The sequence below is a fragment of the Natator depressus genome, chromosome 10, assembly GCF_965152275.1.
Source record: "Natator depressus isolate rNatDep1 chromosome 10, rNatDep2.hap1, whole genome shotgun sequence".
Taxonomy (NCBI): domain Eukaryota; kingdom Metazoa; phylum Chordata; order Testudines; family Cheloniidae; genus Natator; species Natator depressus.
The window spans coordinates 8847353-8864686 of record NC_134243.1 but is presented as its reverse complement, the minus strand read 5'-3'; the positions used below and the strand labels follow the sequence as shown (position 1 = coordinate 8864686).

The following is a 17334-nucleotide window of genomic DNA, read 5'->3' as shown; positions in this document are numbered from 1 at the left end:
CAGCATCCCGCGGGCGGGCGGTCCGGAGCGGCTGAGCCGGTGGCCCCCCTTTTCTCCCCCCGTCCCCGGCCCCGCGCGTCCCCGGCCCAGGCCCCCGCCCCGCCGCCACCATGCAGGAGCTCATCGCCAGCGTGGACCACATCAAGTTCGACCTGGAGATCGCGGTGGAGCAGCAGCTGGGGGCGCAGCCGCTGCCCTTCCCCGGCATGGACAGTGCGTGAGGGGCCGGGAAGTCCGCTCCGCATCGCCACCCCCGGGAGACCCCCCCCCTCGGGCCCGGGGGTGGGAACACCCGCCCTCTCCTGGGGAGACCCCCCCCCCTCGGGCCCGGGGGTGGGAACACCCGCCCTCTCCTGGGGAGACCTCCCCCTTCACGGCCCCCCAGAGGGAACAACCCCGCCGGCCCACGGGGGTGGGACACCCCCCCTCCTGAGGAGACCTCCCCCCTCACGGCCCCCCAGAGGAAACAACCCCGCCGGCCCCCGGGGGTGGGACACCCCCCCTCTCCTGGGGAGACCTCCTCCCTCACGGCCCCCCAGAGGGAACAACCCCGCCGGCCCCCGGGGGTGGGACACCCGTCCCTCTCCTGGGGAGACCTCCCCGCTCACGGTCCCTCAGAGGGAACAACCCCCTCGGGCCTGGGGGTGGGAACACCCCCTCTCTCCTGGGGAGACCCCCCCCCCACGGACCTGGGGGGGGGGGAACACCCCTGCTCCGCTCCCTGGGGAGACTTCTCCAGATCTTTCTTCCTAAGGGAACGTTCCCCTCAAGGCCTTGAGGAGATCCTTCCTTCATCCCTTTAACCTCCCCCCCACCACCACCCCAGCATTGAGCAGATGGCCCCACAGGTTCTCGTTCATGGCCTAATGGAATGTGTTTTGTATTTTGGTGTCTGATCTGCATGCTTATTGCTTGAAAACAGACGTTATCTCATTAATGCTGGATAAGGGACACTAGGGACCAAATTACTGTAGGAAGGTCAGCATCAGAATCCCCACCTTATTGATGGGGAAAACGGTTGGACAGAGAGGTGAAGTGACTTGTCCCTGGTCACAGCAAGTCTGTGGCTGAGCCTCAAAACCTTGTGTTCTGATGATAGGACACCAGGAGTGGGAGGAGAGTCACAGTTTAACAATATGTGCTGGTGAGCCTAGTGTCCCTGTGTTTGACTCTGCTTGCACTCTTCAGATGCTCTAAGTCAGGGTCATTGTGCATCACAAGGGGCAGTGTGCTGCTGACCATGCTGTACTTGTTCAGTGGATAAATACTGTATGAGATTTCAGTCTCCAGGACTGTCAATTTCTTTCACAAATGTGAAACTGACATAAAAGTAACAACAAATACTCTGAAGAGCCAAATGGCTGAGACCAGCACAAGAAAGTTCATATATTCCATTAACATGCAGTTTGCCAGGGGGATTTTTAATACTGCTCTCCTGCTTTTGATGCCCAGAACTAGCGCATCTCCAGATGGAAGGAAACACTTTTAACATGGCTGCCGAGTTTCAGAAACCTTCATTGTGAATTTTTTTTCTCCACAGAATCAGGTGCTGCTGTCTGTGAATTTTTTTTAAGAGCTGCTTGTGGAAAAGGCAAGTGACATCCCTAATACTGTATTCTGACAGAAACAAAAATAGGAGAAATAGGGGGGTTGGCAGTTCATTAATTATATTATCTTAATTTATAATACCCTAGTTATATTGCAGGGGTTGGGGAGAGAGAGAGAGACAGTGAGATGGAGATCAAGAGGGACCATATTTCACCCACTGGAGCTCTCCAAAGCGAAGATGCAATGGTGGGATCCCTGTAAGGTGGATGATGCGTGAACTGAGATGTTCAGGAGCGTGAGGCTTGAACTGATTACATGCAAACCCTTTTGAGGGGTTTGGGCACTGGGTACTAGACTGCCATGCAGAGGATCTGGCTGTTGAACTCCTAGCCATCTACGTAGATAAACAGAAGACCTCGCTTTCTAGGGCTGTCAGTTCAGGACATGTCACCAGAACTAAATGGTAAATTCATATGTAAATGTAAAGACTTCTGAAATTCCTCCTCTTCCAGGATTCAAACAAAGGATCATCGCTGCCCTGTAGGTCTGCATGAAACTTCTTGCACTAAAAGTTCCAACTTTTCATTCTTGCTTCTCCCCTCTCCATCCACAGGAGGCATGTGTCCTTTCCGACACATCAGTGGAGAAAAGACAGTTGTTTGCAAACACTGGCTCCGAGGGCTGTGCAAGAAGGGAGACCAGTGTGAATTCCTGCATGAGTATGACATGACCAAGATGCCTGAGTGTTATTTCTACTCCAAATTTGGTAAGGGGTGTTGTGGCTCCTCATTGACTTCACTTGCTAGTATGGGAATAGGCAAAGAGGACCCTGGTATATACCTGTCATCCCTGCTTCATCTGCCCTCTCTACCCTTCTATGTCTGCTACTGATGCTTGTTAGATTGTAATTTACGAGCTCTGATCAGATCAGTTTAGTCCCACACTGTATTTTACCACCTTAACGCTTCACACATTTAAAATGTTTTGTCTTTCATAGCTTGTCCCTAACTTGAACTCTCTGCCCCATGACTTTAAGGGGTTTTGTACCTGTTACGCTGATTTGGATCAGAGTTGATTTGGATGAATAGATGGTCTCTACATGAATTAATTTTTCAGCAGATGATGAGTGACAGGAGGCTCAAGGGTCCAGAAATTTAATGCATCAGCCTTTCAGCTCTGGAGACCTGGGCTAAATTAACATATTGAGGCAACTTGTTAGAAAACTATAGTCCTGTAGGTTTCCTTGGATCAAGGTTAGCATGTAATTTGTAATTTCGCCACACTTTTGCTGCATTAAATGTTTAATCTGGCTGTAATGGCTTCCCTTTCCAGTGTACTTTATTTTTAAATGCGCATCTAAATAACCCAATTGAGCAAAATCTTTCTCACCTGCAGGGAGTATTTGTTGTTGTTGGTAAAGGGCAGGCAAATAGATTTTGTGCCTGGATTTAGAAATATTCATGACAGTTTTGCTGGGACTAGATGACTTAGGAAACAGAGCATGAATGAGGTTGAATCCCCTCCCAAAACAATACCTAAGGCGTGTGTTTGGCTTTGGTACAGGAGAGTGCAGTAACAAAGAATGTCCATTCTTGCACATTGACCCGGAGTCTAAGATCAAAGACTGCCCCTGGTATGACAGAGGCTTCTGTAAACACGGTATGTATGGTTCATAGGTGCTGCTTTTGTGGCTATAAAGATGAGGCTAATGTAATCCACCTCCCATATGTGCTACTGGTAGGTGCTGGGGTATGCGTGTAATATATGTGATCTATGAAGTTTTATGTTGTAGGTCCCCTCTGCAGACACAGACACACTCGAAGAGTCATTTGTGTGAATTACCTGGTGGGATTCTGTCCAGAGGGGCCTGCTTGTAAATTCATGCAGTGAGTATGTTCTAGGGCCTTTTCTGTCATCTGTAGTTTCCTCTCTGATCAGTTACCCATCAGGTCTGTTTTACCTATATTGCACCCATCAGCGTAGAACATTTGCAGCACTGATGCAATAACTGTACTGTACCACACAGCTGAAGTTTTGTTCATATTTGAGTTTACCTCTTAAAAGTGAAAAGAATTTGTAGTCAGGATGACCAAAAGGGATTGGGCAAATCACACCTATGTTCCCCAAGAAGACATTGAAAATGTCAGTCAGTGCTTACATGGTCAGTACAACTTGTACAAAGCAGTTTGTTTAATGACAGTTGATCTGGTGCTCTTAACTCTAGACACGTTATTCCAACTGTTATGATTTCAGCTGCACATCTGTTTTATTTTGTAGTATATATTTTTTTAATCCTTGCATATGAATCAGTTCATTCAATGGCCAAAATTGGTATGGGCATTTACTATATTGCATTGCATTTTCCAAATATCAGATTAAGGACGCAAGTGGCTATTTACATATTTACACACACAACTCTGGGACATCAAACAAAGGTTGTGAGGACAACTGCAGATTCCATGAGTATATATCCCAGAATGCTTCACAGCTGCATACAGAAATACTCTTTACTGTCTCAGTACCTCCCCTACCACTTTAGTTTATAAAGGCTAAGCAGCAGAACGCAGGAGAGAAGGTCCACCTGTTGTGAAGCACAGTTTAAATAACTAAACATTTGCTTTGCTCTCTGGACAGTTATTGGTCTCTTAAGGAACTGGTTCAGTGCTGTGCTGGTGGTATATGCCAATTTCTGGTTTTAGTATCAATTCTCTGTGTGTCTTTTCTCTTTGTGTGTTTATAAACCAGTCCTCGATTTGAACTGCCTATGGGAACCACAGAGCAACCACCACTGCCTCAGCCGACACAACCCCAGCAAAAGGTACACGACTTCCCTGCTTCTCCCAGAGACAACACATTTGAAGCGTAGCTCAATTAGATAAAAAACAAAGTCAAATTTGTTTAAGAGGGCGTGTGGTATAGTGGTTAGAACTGGAACAAGCCATCAGGACTCTTATCCCACTCATTGTGTCTTGGAAAACATCTGTAAAATGGGTATAATCCTTTCCTATTTCACAGGCATATTGAAACTTGACCAAAAGTTTTTAAAGAACTTTGAGATCATTGGAGGAAATCCACCATAAAAATGCAACGTATTATCCTTTTCCTCTCTCCTCTTACTTCTGGCATTGATCACAGTTGCTGCCTTCTTCATTCTGGGGTTGTTTTTTTTTCCTCCTAACTGAACCCCTGATTTCCCTCTTCCACAGTCATCATTCTGCTGCTGCCACCTTCCTTCAGCTGAGAGGGCAAATGCATGGCCAGTAGTGACAGTTCTGTTCCGTGGACTGTCTGGAAGGTGGGCACTGTGTAAGCATTAAGCAGTGCACCTGAGCTCTGCTACACTGACAAGCACAAGTCCTAAGATCACTGTATATTGCAGTGTAAGCCCTTGGTCACAGAGCACTACCATGTTACATAGTATATCATCTACATCTGTGTTTTCTTTATTCCAAGAACCGTCCGCCAGATTAAAAAAAAAAATCTGCTTGACACCTGTCGCAGAGCTATAATGGACATATCCAGCAGCCTAGCCCAGCTCTGTAGATCTGTTTTGTGAGGGAAGTCTTGGTTGCTAGGTCAAGCCCTGTATGCCCTACTGTTTCTGAACTTTCATCTCTGGAGCTTGGGCTGGCAGATAACCTTCTAAATAAATTCAGAGGAAAATTTATCATTCAATGTATGGGATGTTCTCTTCCCTCCCAGCAAAATAACAATCCGCCATTACAAAGGTCATCATCCTTGATCCAGTTAACAAGTCAGAACTCTTCTCCCAACCAGCAGAGGACCCCACAAGTCATCGGAGTTATGCAGTCTCAAAACAACAACGTGGGGAACAGAGGTCCCCGGCCGCTGGAGCAGGTCACGTGTTACAAGGTAACTCTCAGAGGGTGTTTGCATTTGAAAAATGCAAGGTAAAAGTCACCTAAACTGACTAGTGCATCCTTTGTGCTGCTAGTCACCTGTCACATCACTTTTCACCTTGGTGCAGGGTGCAGTAAAGGGAACAGGTGGCTGAGTTGCTGGGGCAGCAGGGCCTGTGAAGAAGCACTGACATGAAGAAAAGTATTGAAATGTATGCACTGGTTATTCGACATGTATTTTGGATAGGGGGTGCAGCTTGGGATCAGGGAGTTAGTATTGAGCTATGGAGCCTGTGGGTTGGTAATGACGGTCAGGTGGCTCCTCAGTGGCCTGTATGAAGTGATTCAATGCACTTGATCCATTTGCTAATCACAGAAAACCCCACTGGTGGCAGTTAAAAGGACATTATCAACCCGAAATTGAGCCAGTTTCAAAAACCTTGTTAAAAGTAGTTTCAGATGCTACCCCTGCCCCTGAATGTTCCTCCTTGCATTTTCCTGTTTTTAAAAAGGCTTCTACCCTGTTGCTGTGTGGAAAAAATCACCCAAACAACAGGGGAAAGTGACCTATACACAATGTAGTCAAATCAAGAAAGGCTGAAGATGGTTCTGCCACAGCACACTTAGTTCCTGCCAAACTGAGGAACAAGACATCAAACCCAAATTTCTCAGTTAGTGTTGCAGGCAGCTCCTCAATTAAATTGAAACCTCAATTTCCATTAACATTTTGTAGAAACATCCCCAAATGCTACTGTAGGTAGCAAGGATCTTCTTAGCCACTCTTTTCAGTGAGTCGGGCCAAGATGAGCATTAGCATTAATACTGAACCTAAACATTTCTTTATTCAAAACTAAGTCACTTAATAATCCAAACATACAACTAAGACTGTTTGTTTTTTGGACTCAGATTCCATCATTATCTTCTATAACTTGACATTTCTTCTGGCTACATGATTATAACAGCAAACATCCAAATCAGTTTCACTGACAACCTCTAAGGCTCCAATTTAATACAAGACTTGGGTTTCAGTGGAGGCAAAGGGCCTAAACCTACCCACTAAAGTTATCCTTGTGAGTTTTGCCATTAACTTCCTTTGTAGCAGAAACTCTAATTGGGGCTAGTTGTATGTCATAGTTCGGCGGGGCAGCAGGGGAGAAGTCATAGGCTTCCAGTGCTCTTTTACGACTAATCTATGCAATGCTGTTGCCTTTGTCAAAGGTAAAGCAGGAAAGCAGCACAAAAGAGGACATGGGGGCAGCAGCAGTTCTCTTCTCCCTCTCTCCTGCCCTGTTCTCTCTCTTACCACAGGACTTCCCCACCAGGCACTGAGATTGTATGTTTAATGGTTTCTAACTTTCAGGTCAGATTTTTACTGGAAAATAAAGGATATTCTGATTTAAATTAGTTACCCCATGACTCTTGTCATGCATTTGTTTGGTTTGATTATCAATGCATGACTTTCCATTTTTCTGCAGCTGGAGCATTGAAGTCACTACCCTACCCAAGGCTAAGCAGTTTCTCTGCATAGTCATCAATAAAAGAGTGCTGTCAGGCTGGGATTTAAAGAAGTAATTCAAATAAATTGCACATCTGGAGAAAGTAGGAGGGTCGGATTACGATATGTCATGGCTTCATAGTTTAGAAGGCTATTTCAGAGCATAGAAAGCATCTTTTGTTCAGATTGAGTTTTATCCTTGTAGTCCAGAGTGGCTGACAAGGAGACTCTCATATCTGAACTTCCATGTTCATCATACACATTGGTCAGAGCAGAGTCCTCGAGGCTTCAGGTGCTGAAATACATCAGGTAAAAAGCCTCCTTCTCTACAGCAGAGTAATGCAGTTAAATCTCCTCAGGGCTTTGTGTGTGTCTCTATTGCAGCCCTTTCCCACGGGTAGTGCCAAGAACCCCAATGTTCAGATGAAACCTGGATCTTCAGGTTATAGGACCAGAACTTACCTGCCACTAACAGTCAAGTGGCCCCAAAAGGTTCTGTGGCAATCTCATTTATGATATAGTACAGAATGCATTAACTTGCTGAATATTGTGTCTCTTGTGTACAAATGGTATCATTTCCAAACTAGAACTACTTTGCCAGTTGATTTGTTAAAGCCACTTTTGGGAAAAGCCACAATAATGTCTCACTTTTTTCCTTCCTAGTGTGGTGAAAAAGGACATTACGCCAACAGATGCACCAAAGGACATCTGGCCTTTCTTAGCGGACAGTGAGACAGCACAGAGGGAAGAGTGTGCAAGGAGGATCTTTACACTGGGGAAAGGTTTCTGCCTAGCACTATTCCTTGAACTATTGATCAGGTTGTTTTTTTTTTTAACGCCATTAGTGAAAGAACTGTGGCCAGAGGCTGGCTGCTGATAAACATTTTTGTAACTGTCCAATTTTTTATGTTTTAACCTTTTAAAATAGATCTTGGCCTCTGCCTTCTTTCACTGAGCCTAGCTGGGAGGTAGATCTAAAGGCAAATAGATATGCAAGCCCTCACCAATACAACATTCAGCATAATACACATCTTGCACCAGTGTGTTTCTGTAAAGGACAGCCTTTGGGAACCTCCAACCTTTTGTTAATCCTTGTGCAAGGAGGAAGACAAACTGGAAGAACTAGTACTTGAAATGCCTCCCACTTCAGTGAGGGAGCTTGTCATGCAGCCCTTGAAAGGAGGCCCCATGTTCCCTTATTCAATCTGAGATTTCTTAACCTGCTCTGATGGCTCACATAACATGTTGTGTACCAAGATGTAAAGTATTTGTCCAACTGCAATAAAAGTTTTTATGCTTTGGCTGGAAGCATTTCCCCCTCGCTGGTCTGCAGGGTGAGAAGTTGGTCCTTGTATGTGAAAACCACTTCTAGTGGCATGAACTTACATTTATGGTTTTAGCTGAAATCACGAAAGCCTTGGCTGTAGAAGAGGCGCAGGTCTGTTCTCACCACAGCAACCCTGAACTCAGAGCTGAAGTAGCTTTGAAGGTGTAACAGTGTATGGATACCAACAGATGAAGTTAGTGGGCATTCCTACAAGCAGTCAAATTGTACAAATATCTTCAAAGGCTCTCAAAACAAATGGAACTATATTTTCTTGAGATTGCTTTTAAATTGGACTCTGAGTGTGAGCATATCCTCTTAGGAGCATGTTTTTCCAAGCCAAAACACCTTAATTTTGTAAGACTTTATTTCAAAGGGCCAATGACAAAGGGAATTAAAAAAAAAAAGCCCAACTGTTGCATCTGGAATATGTGAGCCTTTTCTGTTCTCAAGCATCTATCTACATTTGCCTATCTGCCTTTGTTTTTTCCTTCCTGTTTTAAAGTTGGCTGTGAAAATTAGATTGTGATTTCTCAGGAAAAGGGTAATGTATGGCTGGGAAGAGATAAGGCCCTGTGTTGATTTAAACTGATTAATTTAAAAAAACATGTCAGTTTGTAGAAGCTGTACTTAGTGATACTCCCTCTAGTACACAGTGGGATATTCAGACTTAAAAGTTAAAATTAAATCCACAAGTGTAAACTGGCTGACTGTACTACTCATTCTGCATTTTTCAGAACACACACATCAAGACTTCTGTTCCTGAAGTGTATAAACAGGTACCAAACTTGTATTTATACTTCCAGCACAGGGCTGTGAGAGACTCTACATCTCTAAGCAAGTACCCAGTCTACACTTATTCTTATGCAGGTATGCTTTAGTTCACTATAGTCAGCTTGTGTTAGTAATTTTTTTCAAGCCAGACAGTAATTACATCTTTATAATACGGCTGAACAGAGAAGTGCCCCCTGCTATCCTCCGGGAAGACCTTTATTCTAACCATGTTCTTAACAGGTAGGGGCCTCTGTACCCCATTAACAGCTGTTATCAAACACTTATCACTGTTAGCTTTATACAAACAACCTCTTGTAATTCATCCATAAAGCACTGGCCCCTACATCCTTCTGAACATAGTGGCATCATTACTTACTGATGTGTTTTGTTAGTGTACATGGTCCTGAGTATATCAAAGCTGTGCTGCTTTAAGTGACAACCATGTACTCTCCATTGCTTATTTAGACTTTCACCATCATGGTTGGAAGTGTCAGCTGGCAAACATGACTTTGCTGCTGTAGAAGTTTCATTTAATCTCCACCCCCCACCCCGCCCCTTTATTTAAAAAAATAAAACAATAGCTTTAGCATAGTTGCTTTTCCCTGGCATTTAGAATAATCTGTCACATTCCATTTCAAATTCAGGCTACTCTTTTGCTTTCATTCTGCCTTTACCATCACTTGGGCAAGGGTAGTTCTACACACATCTATGGAAGCCTTTTAGGACCAGTGGCAGGAGCTGCTTGGCAACATACTATTGAAGACAACCATGATCAGAGATCTTACTTAGTAAAACAGTACAGAATAAAAAGGATGAAAGGGTTCCTCCAGCAGAGAAACTTTGTTTTATATGAGGCAACCATGATTATGAGTTTTAGGCATCTGTGGCTACAATAAAGTGTCTGTTGGCATCTTAAACAATTGAATTCTCCTTTGCTCCACTCACAACAGTAAGAATCCTGTTAAAACAAGTTCTGACCAGTAACATTTGCACCACTTTGGTTGAAGTCAAGCGATCAAGTAGAAGGTACCCTATACAGTGGTAATACTGCTCAGTAAAAGTTAAAGATTAATCAGTCTTATCCTTAGTCATTTGCACTGCACATTAGACCTATTTATTATTAAATGGCAAAAGGCTTTCTAACCATCTTCATTGTACCTACCATGGGGGAGGGGGGGGACGAGACACACACACACTGTTCAGCACCAGAAAGTGAAAGTCTCACAATATTAAGAATATTAGTTACATAAACCAACCAACCTTAAATGTACATATTTTATTGGTCATAGAATCTGCCTGGAATTATAACAGTACAGAATTCAGTGTGAATGGCTTATATGCCTTCATCAGGGAAAGTTGTTCCAGCAGCTGAGTCCAGGTCCAGGGCTGTAACTTGCATTGCTGCAGTAAGTTAATGTTTCAATGATACTTCCTCCAACGATCATGCTCTGCATTATTTAAATTAAAACAAGTCAGTATGCTGAAGTCAAAGACCATTTTTAGTACTTACGTATTTAAAATACAGTCTAAGATTGCACTACACAGCAGGCAGTTGACGATACTGCTGGACAGTAAAAGCAGTGAGATCATCTTTGTTCACCATTAGCACAAGTACTATTTTGTAAATTATTTAATTCCTAAATATTACCAAACCGCTAATTCATCTTCACAACTTCTGACAGGCAAGTATTAGACCCATTTTCTACATTGGTTAAAATTAAGTGAAGGTCACAAAACAGCAGAAGCGGGTTAGAATTTAGCCCCCCCGATTCCTAGTCCCATGCTCAATCTGTTAGTATGTGTCTTGTCAGTGTTTCTCGGATATATAAATAAGAAAGTTAAGCACTCTCTCTCACTTTGCTTCCTCTTCCAGGAACAGTTTTTGAAATAAAATGTTTTTCCCCAAATAGTTTTACAGACTATTCTAGTGTGCCCAACCATACAAAGTAAGGTTTTACTTACTCAAATGCTCATAGTTCCAAACGTAGCTGACAACAACATAACCAAAAAGCACCATAGCGATACCACCGATGCCCCCTTTCTTCACATTGATGTACTTATTTAAGTATCTATCATAACCTAAATAGGGGAGAGAGTTTTCTTCTTAGGTTCAGTGTCAGTTAGACCCTGTATACAATTATACTTACGACTCAAAAGTCATTTTGTACAGCTACTTACTGCACCCCTTTCAACAGAAATTCAGATGAGAAAAAATGCAAAAAAAATCCCTGGAGATGATAGATGCTATTTTCTAAACATACTAATGCAGTGGTACTCAACCTATTTATCATTGTGGGCCGCATCCAATATTATCTGTATGGCCCTGGGGATGTCACATGGGCCACAGATGTGTGCTGACTGGGCCACAGGTTGAGAACCACTGTACTAAAGAAACAAGTCTACCAGAAGATAACTCTCACGTTAAGAAAAATAGGATTAGAATTAGCTTTAGACTCATGTATGGAAAGGAGTAAGAGTGACTCAGTATCTTGTTGCAAGCCAGACACTACTGTGACTTTCATGAGATCAAAGTTGTTTCTCCAGTTATCCAGTTTTTTAAAGAACTATATGCTCTGCCTACCCAACTATGATTAGTCAAGAGTACTTTAGCTCATTGGAAGCTTCATGTGTTTAAAGATATCTGAAGATGCATACGGCACCTACATAAACCATGAAGTTACACAGAAGTACAGTATTTAGAAATTGCTTAGTCCTTAGGGTTTTTGCAAAATTGTTACTGAATTTCATTAGTCTTTGTATTATGTTAATCTCTACCAAAAGCTTGTTTCTTACCAAGCCACCATCACCTAAAATTACACATTTTATTTGCCTCTTGTGATAAAATTCAGGTCCCACACACTACTTTTAAGGAATAAGCAGGCCATTTTACTGACTTAAAACTTCTAAAAGATCTATTAATTGATATGTAAACTGAAAGCGTATTAAACCTCTGAACAGGCTGACAAAGCAACCTTAATGAATTCACACACATTCAAAAGAACAGAACAATATACTTATAAAAGGCAACATTTCTGTGCCTGTTTTAGGAACATAAGAATTGACATATTGAATCAGATCAGTGGGCCATCTAGTTCGGTATTCTGTCTGCACCAGTGGCCAGTACCAGCTGCTTCAGAAGCAGCACCAGGCAATTGTGGGATAACCTGTCTCCAGGGAAAATTTTTGCTTGATCTCTACAATAGTTAGAGGTTGTCTTATGCGTCAAAGTTTCCTCCTCACAGGAAGGATGGTGACAGTATTTTTAAATATGTGCATGGTGCTGGTCAGCCTCAGTAGAGGAGATACTCCCACTTCCTTAATGAGGGCAGCATTCCCCACTGAGGGTAGGTCTACGCTTGTAGTGATGTGCAGGATACAGAAGCTGCACACCCAGCTAGCACAGGTATAAACACCACCACAGATGATGAGGCACAGCTCTGGCAAGTAGGATTAAGTACCCTACATGCCTGAACTCTAGGGTATATGCCCTATGTGGCTCTCTACAAGTCTAGCATGCCGCTGCCACAGTGAAACTCCAGCAGCTGGGAAAGGCAGAGCTGCCAGAGCCCTTCCTCACTGCCTCCCCCTTGCCAGAACTTTTCATTGCCATGTGTATCTACACACGGCAGCGAGCGTGGATGCAGGCTGTTTTTCACTGTGATGGGTAGACAAGGTCTAAGTCTGAGAGGAGTGGGGGATGGGTGGGGCATATACTACCACCTCATGCTCCCCAGCAAAGCCAGGTATGGCCATTTAGGCCCAGATCCTGCAGTTGGCTCTGAGCAGGATCTGAGAATATGTGCAAGGTTTGGCTATGTGGAAGGGATCTAGAGGGCAGGGCAGCTCCACATCTGTCCTTGCTGTCACTAGCTCTTGGCATTGTCCTTTACCAAGGCTACCACTGCTGGCTCATGGGGCAGACTCACCTCTTCGCACAGCCCCAGTCAGCCCAGAGGGGGTGAAATCCCGCATTGCAAACCAGCTGGGCAGCTGGCCCAGCTTCACGTCCAGCAGCCTGGTGTCTTTGAGGGGAACTGAGACATAGAGAAAGCCCAGTCAGTGCCCGTTTGTCTGGGAGTAGCTGCAGCACCGGGACAGGGACGGAGAGAATCACATTGGAGGGGAGGGGATCCGAGAGAGGGGCAGGGATCCTGGGGGTGTGGGGTGAGCAAGCACCCCCGTCCAGGGGATGGGCAAGGGGGGCAGGGATCCTGGGGGTGTGGGGTGAGCAAGCACCCCCGTCCAGGGGATGGGCAAGGGGGGCAGGGATCCTGGGGGTGCGGGGTGAGCAAGGACCCCCGTCCAGGGGATGGGCGATGGGCAAGGGGCAGGGATCCTGGGGGTGCGGGGACGGGCACAGGGGGCAGGGGAGGGCCAGGCACTGGAGGGAGGGAATCCTGGGGGCATGGGGGGTCCCTTTGTGGGGGAAGGGGTCACGCTGCGGAGGCCGGGCTAGGGCCAGAGGCGCCCCGCAGGACCTGGACCGGGGGCTGGGCGGGAACCAGCCGCCGCCTCCGGTCACCTTGGAGCCCCCGGGGCCGCACTCACCGGGCCGGTCCGCCATCTTGCAGCTGCGCAGGGTGTCGGTGCGCAAGAGAGGAAGACGGGCAGGACGTGGCGCTGAGACTCACGGGAGGAAGGGCTCAGACGCCAGAAGTGAGGCAGCCGCTGCCGGGGCGCCATGATAGGGAGGGCGGGGTTGCCTGGCTCCGGGCCACGGGCGAGCAGGCCCTCCCGCGCGTGTCACGTGCTAGGAGACACCGCCCCCCCGTGTGACTAGACCACCCACGTGTCGCTTGCAAGGCGACGCCCCCCGTGAACAGACCCCTGCGGGTCACCTCCCCAGGCCCTGCACCCCGCCCAGGGGCCGCCCTGTGCTCTCAGGGGCGACCTTTGTGTGGTGCCTGACACACAGCAGCAGCTGTGCCCGGGCACCGTCTGGACTTTCCCCCAAACGTTACCCCGGCCGTGTGTCTGCGTGAGAACGGCTCCATTGTGCGTTCTCCCCCTCGCCGGACTCAGTGCCGTGTATCGAACTGACGTCACCTCGCGTGAGGCTGTCGCGATCTAGGGACGCAAGAGGCGGAAGTCGTGTGAAAGCGCAGTGACTCGTGGTGCCATACGGTAACATCTTTGACCCGTGACCAAGCAGCATCACCCTGCGTCGGAATGTCTGCACAGTGCATCTCTACGCTGTCTTGCAGAGAGGCAGCAAGAGGACTTCCGTGCGGAACGTGATGCAATGCAATGATTTTCGTATGCAAATAAGATCAAGTTACATGCAGTATCACCTACCATCTCAAGGCAAAGACATAGAAACATAGGAAGTGCCAGGCTGGATCAAACCCAAGGTCCATTCTGGTCCAACGTCCTGCCGCTGATAGTGGCCAACACCAGATGCTTCAGTGGAAAATGTAAGAGCCCTGCACTAGGCAGATGTGGGAAACTCTATTCCCCACATTAACAGCTTCTCTACACTTACAGGGGGATCGACGAGCGATGCATCAGGGGTCGATTTAGCGGGTCTTCGCGGTCGATTTAGCGGGTCTAGTGAAGACCCGCTAAATCGACCGTCGATCACTCTCCCATCGACCCCTGTACTCCACCGGATCGAGAAGAGTAGGGGGAGTCGATGGGAGAGCGTCTCACGTCAACATCGCATAGTGTGGACCAGGCGGTAAGTTGATCTAAGCTATGTCGATTTGAGTTATGCTAGTCACGTAACTCAAATTGATAGCTTAGATCGAATTTCCCCGGTAGTGTAGACAAGGCCTAAGTCTCATCATCATGGAACCTAACAGAGAATGGCTTAATACACGAGATGTAATATCCCTTCCAAAATTTATCAAACATGATGCAGTAGAACCTCGATTTTATGAACACCAATTTTATGAGTAACCGGTTATATGAATTTTTTTTCCTGTGGGAGAAAAACAGTAATCACATAATGAAAGTAATGCTGATGAAGACCAAGTCAATATCCCTTAACATTCCAATGCCCTCCGTGCATTGGAAATCACGTTGCAGTGTTTTGAAGGACAAAAAGAAAACAGTGCAGTGCATCGTTTTGCAACTTATGCACCGTATCTTCTGTAATTTTGAGATGTTTAATTTTATTAATGTTTTGATCCTCCATTAGTTTGTAAAAGAAGGGGTCTACTATAACTTTGGATATTCTTTTTAGCCATGTAAAGGTCCAGACCCTTTTAGAATCTTGTTAAGTTTTTGGGTCCAGTTACTTTCTGTGGCAATGAATCCTGTATCATGTTAGAACATCTTTGTTCATTAAACCATCACGTCGCAATGCATCATCATCACTTCATGTCTGGCCATCATGAAGTCACATGAGTGTTCCCAAGGAACAATGCAGTGTGAGGACACTGAATCCGAATGACATCATGTCATGTGAAAACATCATATGGGTTAGATCAGTGGTTCTCAACCTATTTACCATTGTGGGCCGCATATGCAGCTCTCTATGTGTTATGCAGACCGCATCCACACAATATATATACTGCCTGTATGGCCCTGAGGATGTCACATGGGCCACAGCTGTGTGCCGATTGGGCCGCAAGTGGACCGCTGGTTGAGAACCACATGGGAGAATGTTACGTGATGTCCAAATGGCAGCGCCACACGATGAAGTTACATGATACTGTTGCCACATCACATCAGAACATTGCAGTGTAATAATGTTTCACAACCCTCCCAAAAGTTATTTGGGGTCTGCTAATATCCTGCAAGTGACATTTCCAGGATGTAGGATCAGTGCAACAAAAAGAGGACGATCCTGGCACTGTCAGCTCAGATGATATCAGGAGTCTAAGGGCTGGAGAGTGAAACACCCATAAAGCTCTTTCTCTTTTACCATTTCGAAAATACTAGAGAGTTGGAGGGGTTGATCTTTTTTTCTAGCTATGTTACTCCAGTGTTTCTTAATGTTTCTGAAGCTGAGGACCCGCTACCTGCCTCTTCACCCAAAATAACGTGCATCTAAAATATGTTAATTTTATTGATAGAAAGAGCCCGTCACTGCAGAGTCCTCATCTCTTTCTGGGCCCTTTCTGGCGTCATGGATTTTGGTTTGTAATTAGCATCTCCATCGATCCTCCTACTCCTCTTGTTTCTGTTCCACACACCTCTGTGCTCTCACCACATCCCTCTTCTGTCTCAGGATTGTATCTTACAGAATGGTCTCCAATGCTGTGTATGCACTGCTATTAAATTACTTATAGGATGAAGGGGGTGAGTTAGGCCACTAGCTTTTCATATACTAGTGATTATGTGTCAAGCGAAAAATGAATCACGTGGTCCCATCTTCGTCCCTTTCAGGCTTTTTTTTACATGTCAAAACCATCCCACCCTTCAGCACCACAGGCAAAAGCGGCCAAGAACTAGTACAGCAGAAGCCGTAACTAAGAACTTCTATGCCTCTGCATAGGCAGCAGAGCGTAAGGATAGTTAGCATATTACCTACAGGAACTGTGCCTTGCCATGATGAGTGCTATTCCCTCCTTTCCATAAATATTAACAGAGCATCCAGATTTGTTTCATGTTTAATTTTCTGTGCCCACTGTTGGGGTCCCTGGGCATGTGTGGGCTGGGCAGCAAGGAGATCTCTTTATGCAGAGGGGAGGGAGGGACATACGCCTACTCTGTAGATTCTGAGAAACTAGATATGATTAAATGAATGATCATTTTAACAAGTAGAAAACCCCAGCAGGTGTCAGCCTTGCTTAGCAGAACTGTTCGTCGAGAAATAATCTCTACATTAGCCCGACCTCTAGAAGTTTTAAAATGACATAATTCAAACTCATGAAATAAGCGTTGGGTTTTCTACGAAAGCAAAATGATACAGCAGGAAACAGAGACTAGCTGTCCATGGTGCCTTTGGAGTGCCAGGAAAGGCCCGAGCTTTGCTACCACTTATTCTGATAGTACTATTCTACAGTTTAATAGACTTTATCCTCTGGTGTTCTACATGTTCAGGTCATATTTTGCCTTAATCAATTTCTTAACTTAGAAGAATGCTCTCTCCCTTAAATAAGAAAAAGGATGGAATAGCTTATTTTCTTTTAGTTATTAGTAGGAACCAGTATTAGGAAAATGTAATGTGCTCAGTCAGTTAAAGGAATTATTCCTCCCCAATGGTCAGTTAAATGAGTTAAAAATCCTTCTATTCAATTAAGTTTTATTTTATTATTGCACTTACCGGTAATGGTTTTTTTTAATTGCTAAAGTGGCCCTCTCATGTGGCCTTTTTCTTATATTGCTAGACTCTATAGGCTCAGTCCTGCTTCCCTTCCTGAGGCATGTAGTCCTGTTGTTTGAAA

General features: G+C 45.3%; 2 protein-coding genes across 4 annotated transcripts; one reads left to right on the top strand and one right to left on the bottom strand.

Moving 5' to 3' along the window:
* The first annotated feature begins 89 nt into the window (after positions 1–89).
* On the top strand, positions 90–7770 carry CPSF4 (cleavage and polyadenylation specific factor 4). Of its 3 annotated transcripts, none has more exons than XM_074965139.1 (8): positions 90–213; positions 1541–1591; positions 2162–2314; positions 3112–3207; positions 3341–3434; positions 4294–4366; positions 5329–5421; positions 7567–7770. In XM_074965139.1, the coding sequence occupies exons 1-8, from the start codon at positions 111–113 to the stop codon at positions 7633–7635; spliced, it is 732 nt and encodes a 243-aa protein (XP_074821240.1). In that variant the 5' UTR covers positions 90–110; the 3' UTR covers positions 7636–7770. The 3 variants fall into 3 exon arrangements, with proteins under 3 accessions (XP_074821240.1, XP_074821239.1, XP_074821238.1); XM_074965138.1 differs by having other exon boundaries at positions 5326–5421; XM_074965137.1 differs by having other exon boundaries at positions 5251–5421.
* A 2492-nt stretch (positions 7771–10262) lies between these two features.
* Positions 10263–13687, bottom strand: ATP5MF (ATP synthase membrane subunit f). Its single transcript, XM_074965142.1, has 4 exons — positions 13550–13687; positions 12928–13035; positions 10964–11080; positions 10263–10449 (listed from the first exon to the last, which is right to left on the bottom strand). The coding sequence occupies exons 1-4, from the start codon at positions 13563–13565 to the stop codon at positions 10421–10423; spliced, it is 270 nt and encodes an 89-aa protein (XP_074821243.1). The 5' UTR covers positions 13566–13687; the 3' UTR covers positions 10263–10420.
* Positions 13688–17334: the final 3647 nt, after the last annotated feature.

Coding starts and splice junctions, on each gene's coding strand:
- CPSF4 (XM_074965137.1), top strand. CDS start 111: ATGCAGGAGCTCATCGCCAGCGTGGACCACATCAAGTTCGACCTGGAG. Junction 2,315..3,111: donor TTATTTCTACTCCAAATTTG/GTAAGGGGTGTT, acceptor GCTTTGGTACAG/GAGAGTGCAGTAACAAAGAA. Junction 3,208..3,340: donor CAGAGGCTTCTGTAAACACG/GTATGTATGGTT, acceptor TTTATGTTGTAG/GTCCCCTCTGCAGACACAGA.
- ATP5MF (XM_074965142.1), bottom strand. Junction 11,081..12,927: donor GACTGGGGCTGTGCGAAGAG/GTGAGTCTGCCC, acceptor TCCCCTATTTAG/GTTATGATAGATACTTAAAT. Junction 10,450..10,963: donor TTGGAACTATGAGCATTTGA/GTAAGTAAAACC, acceptor TAAATAATGCAG/AGCATGATCGTTGGAGGAAG.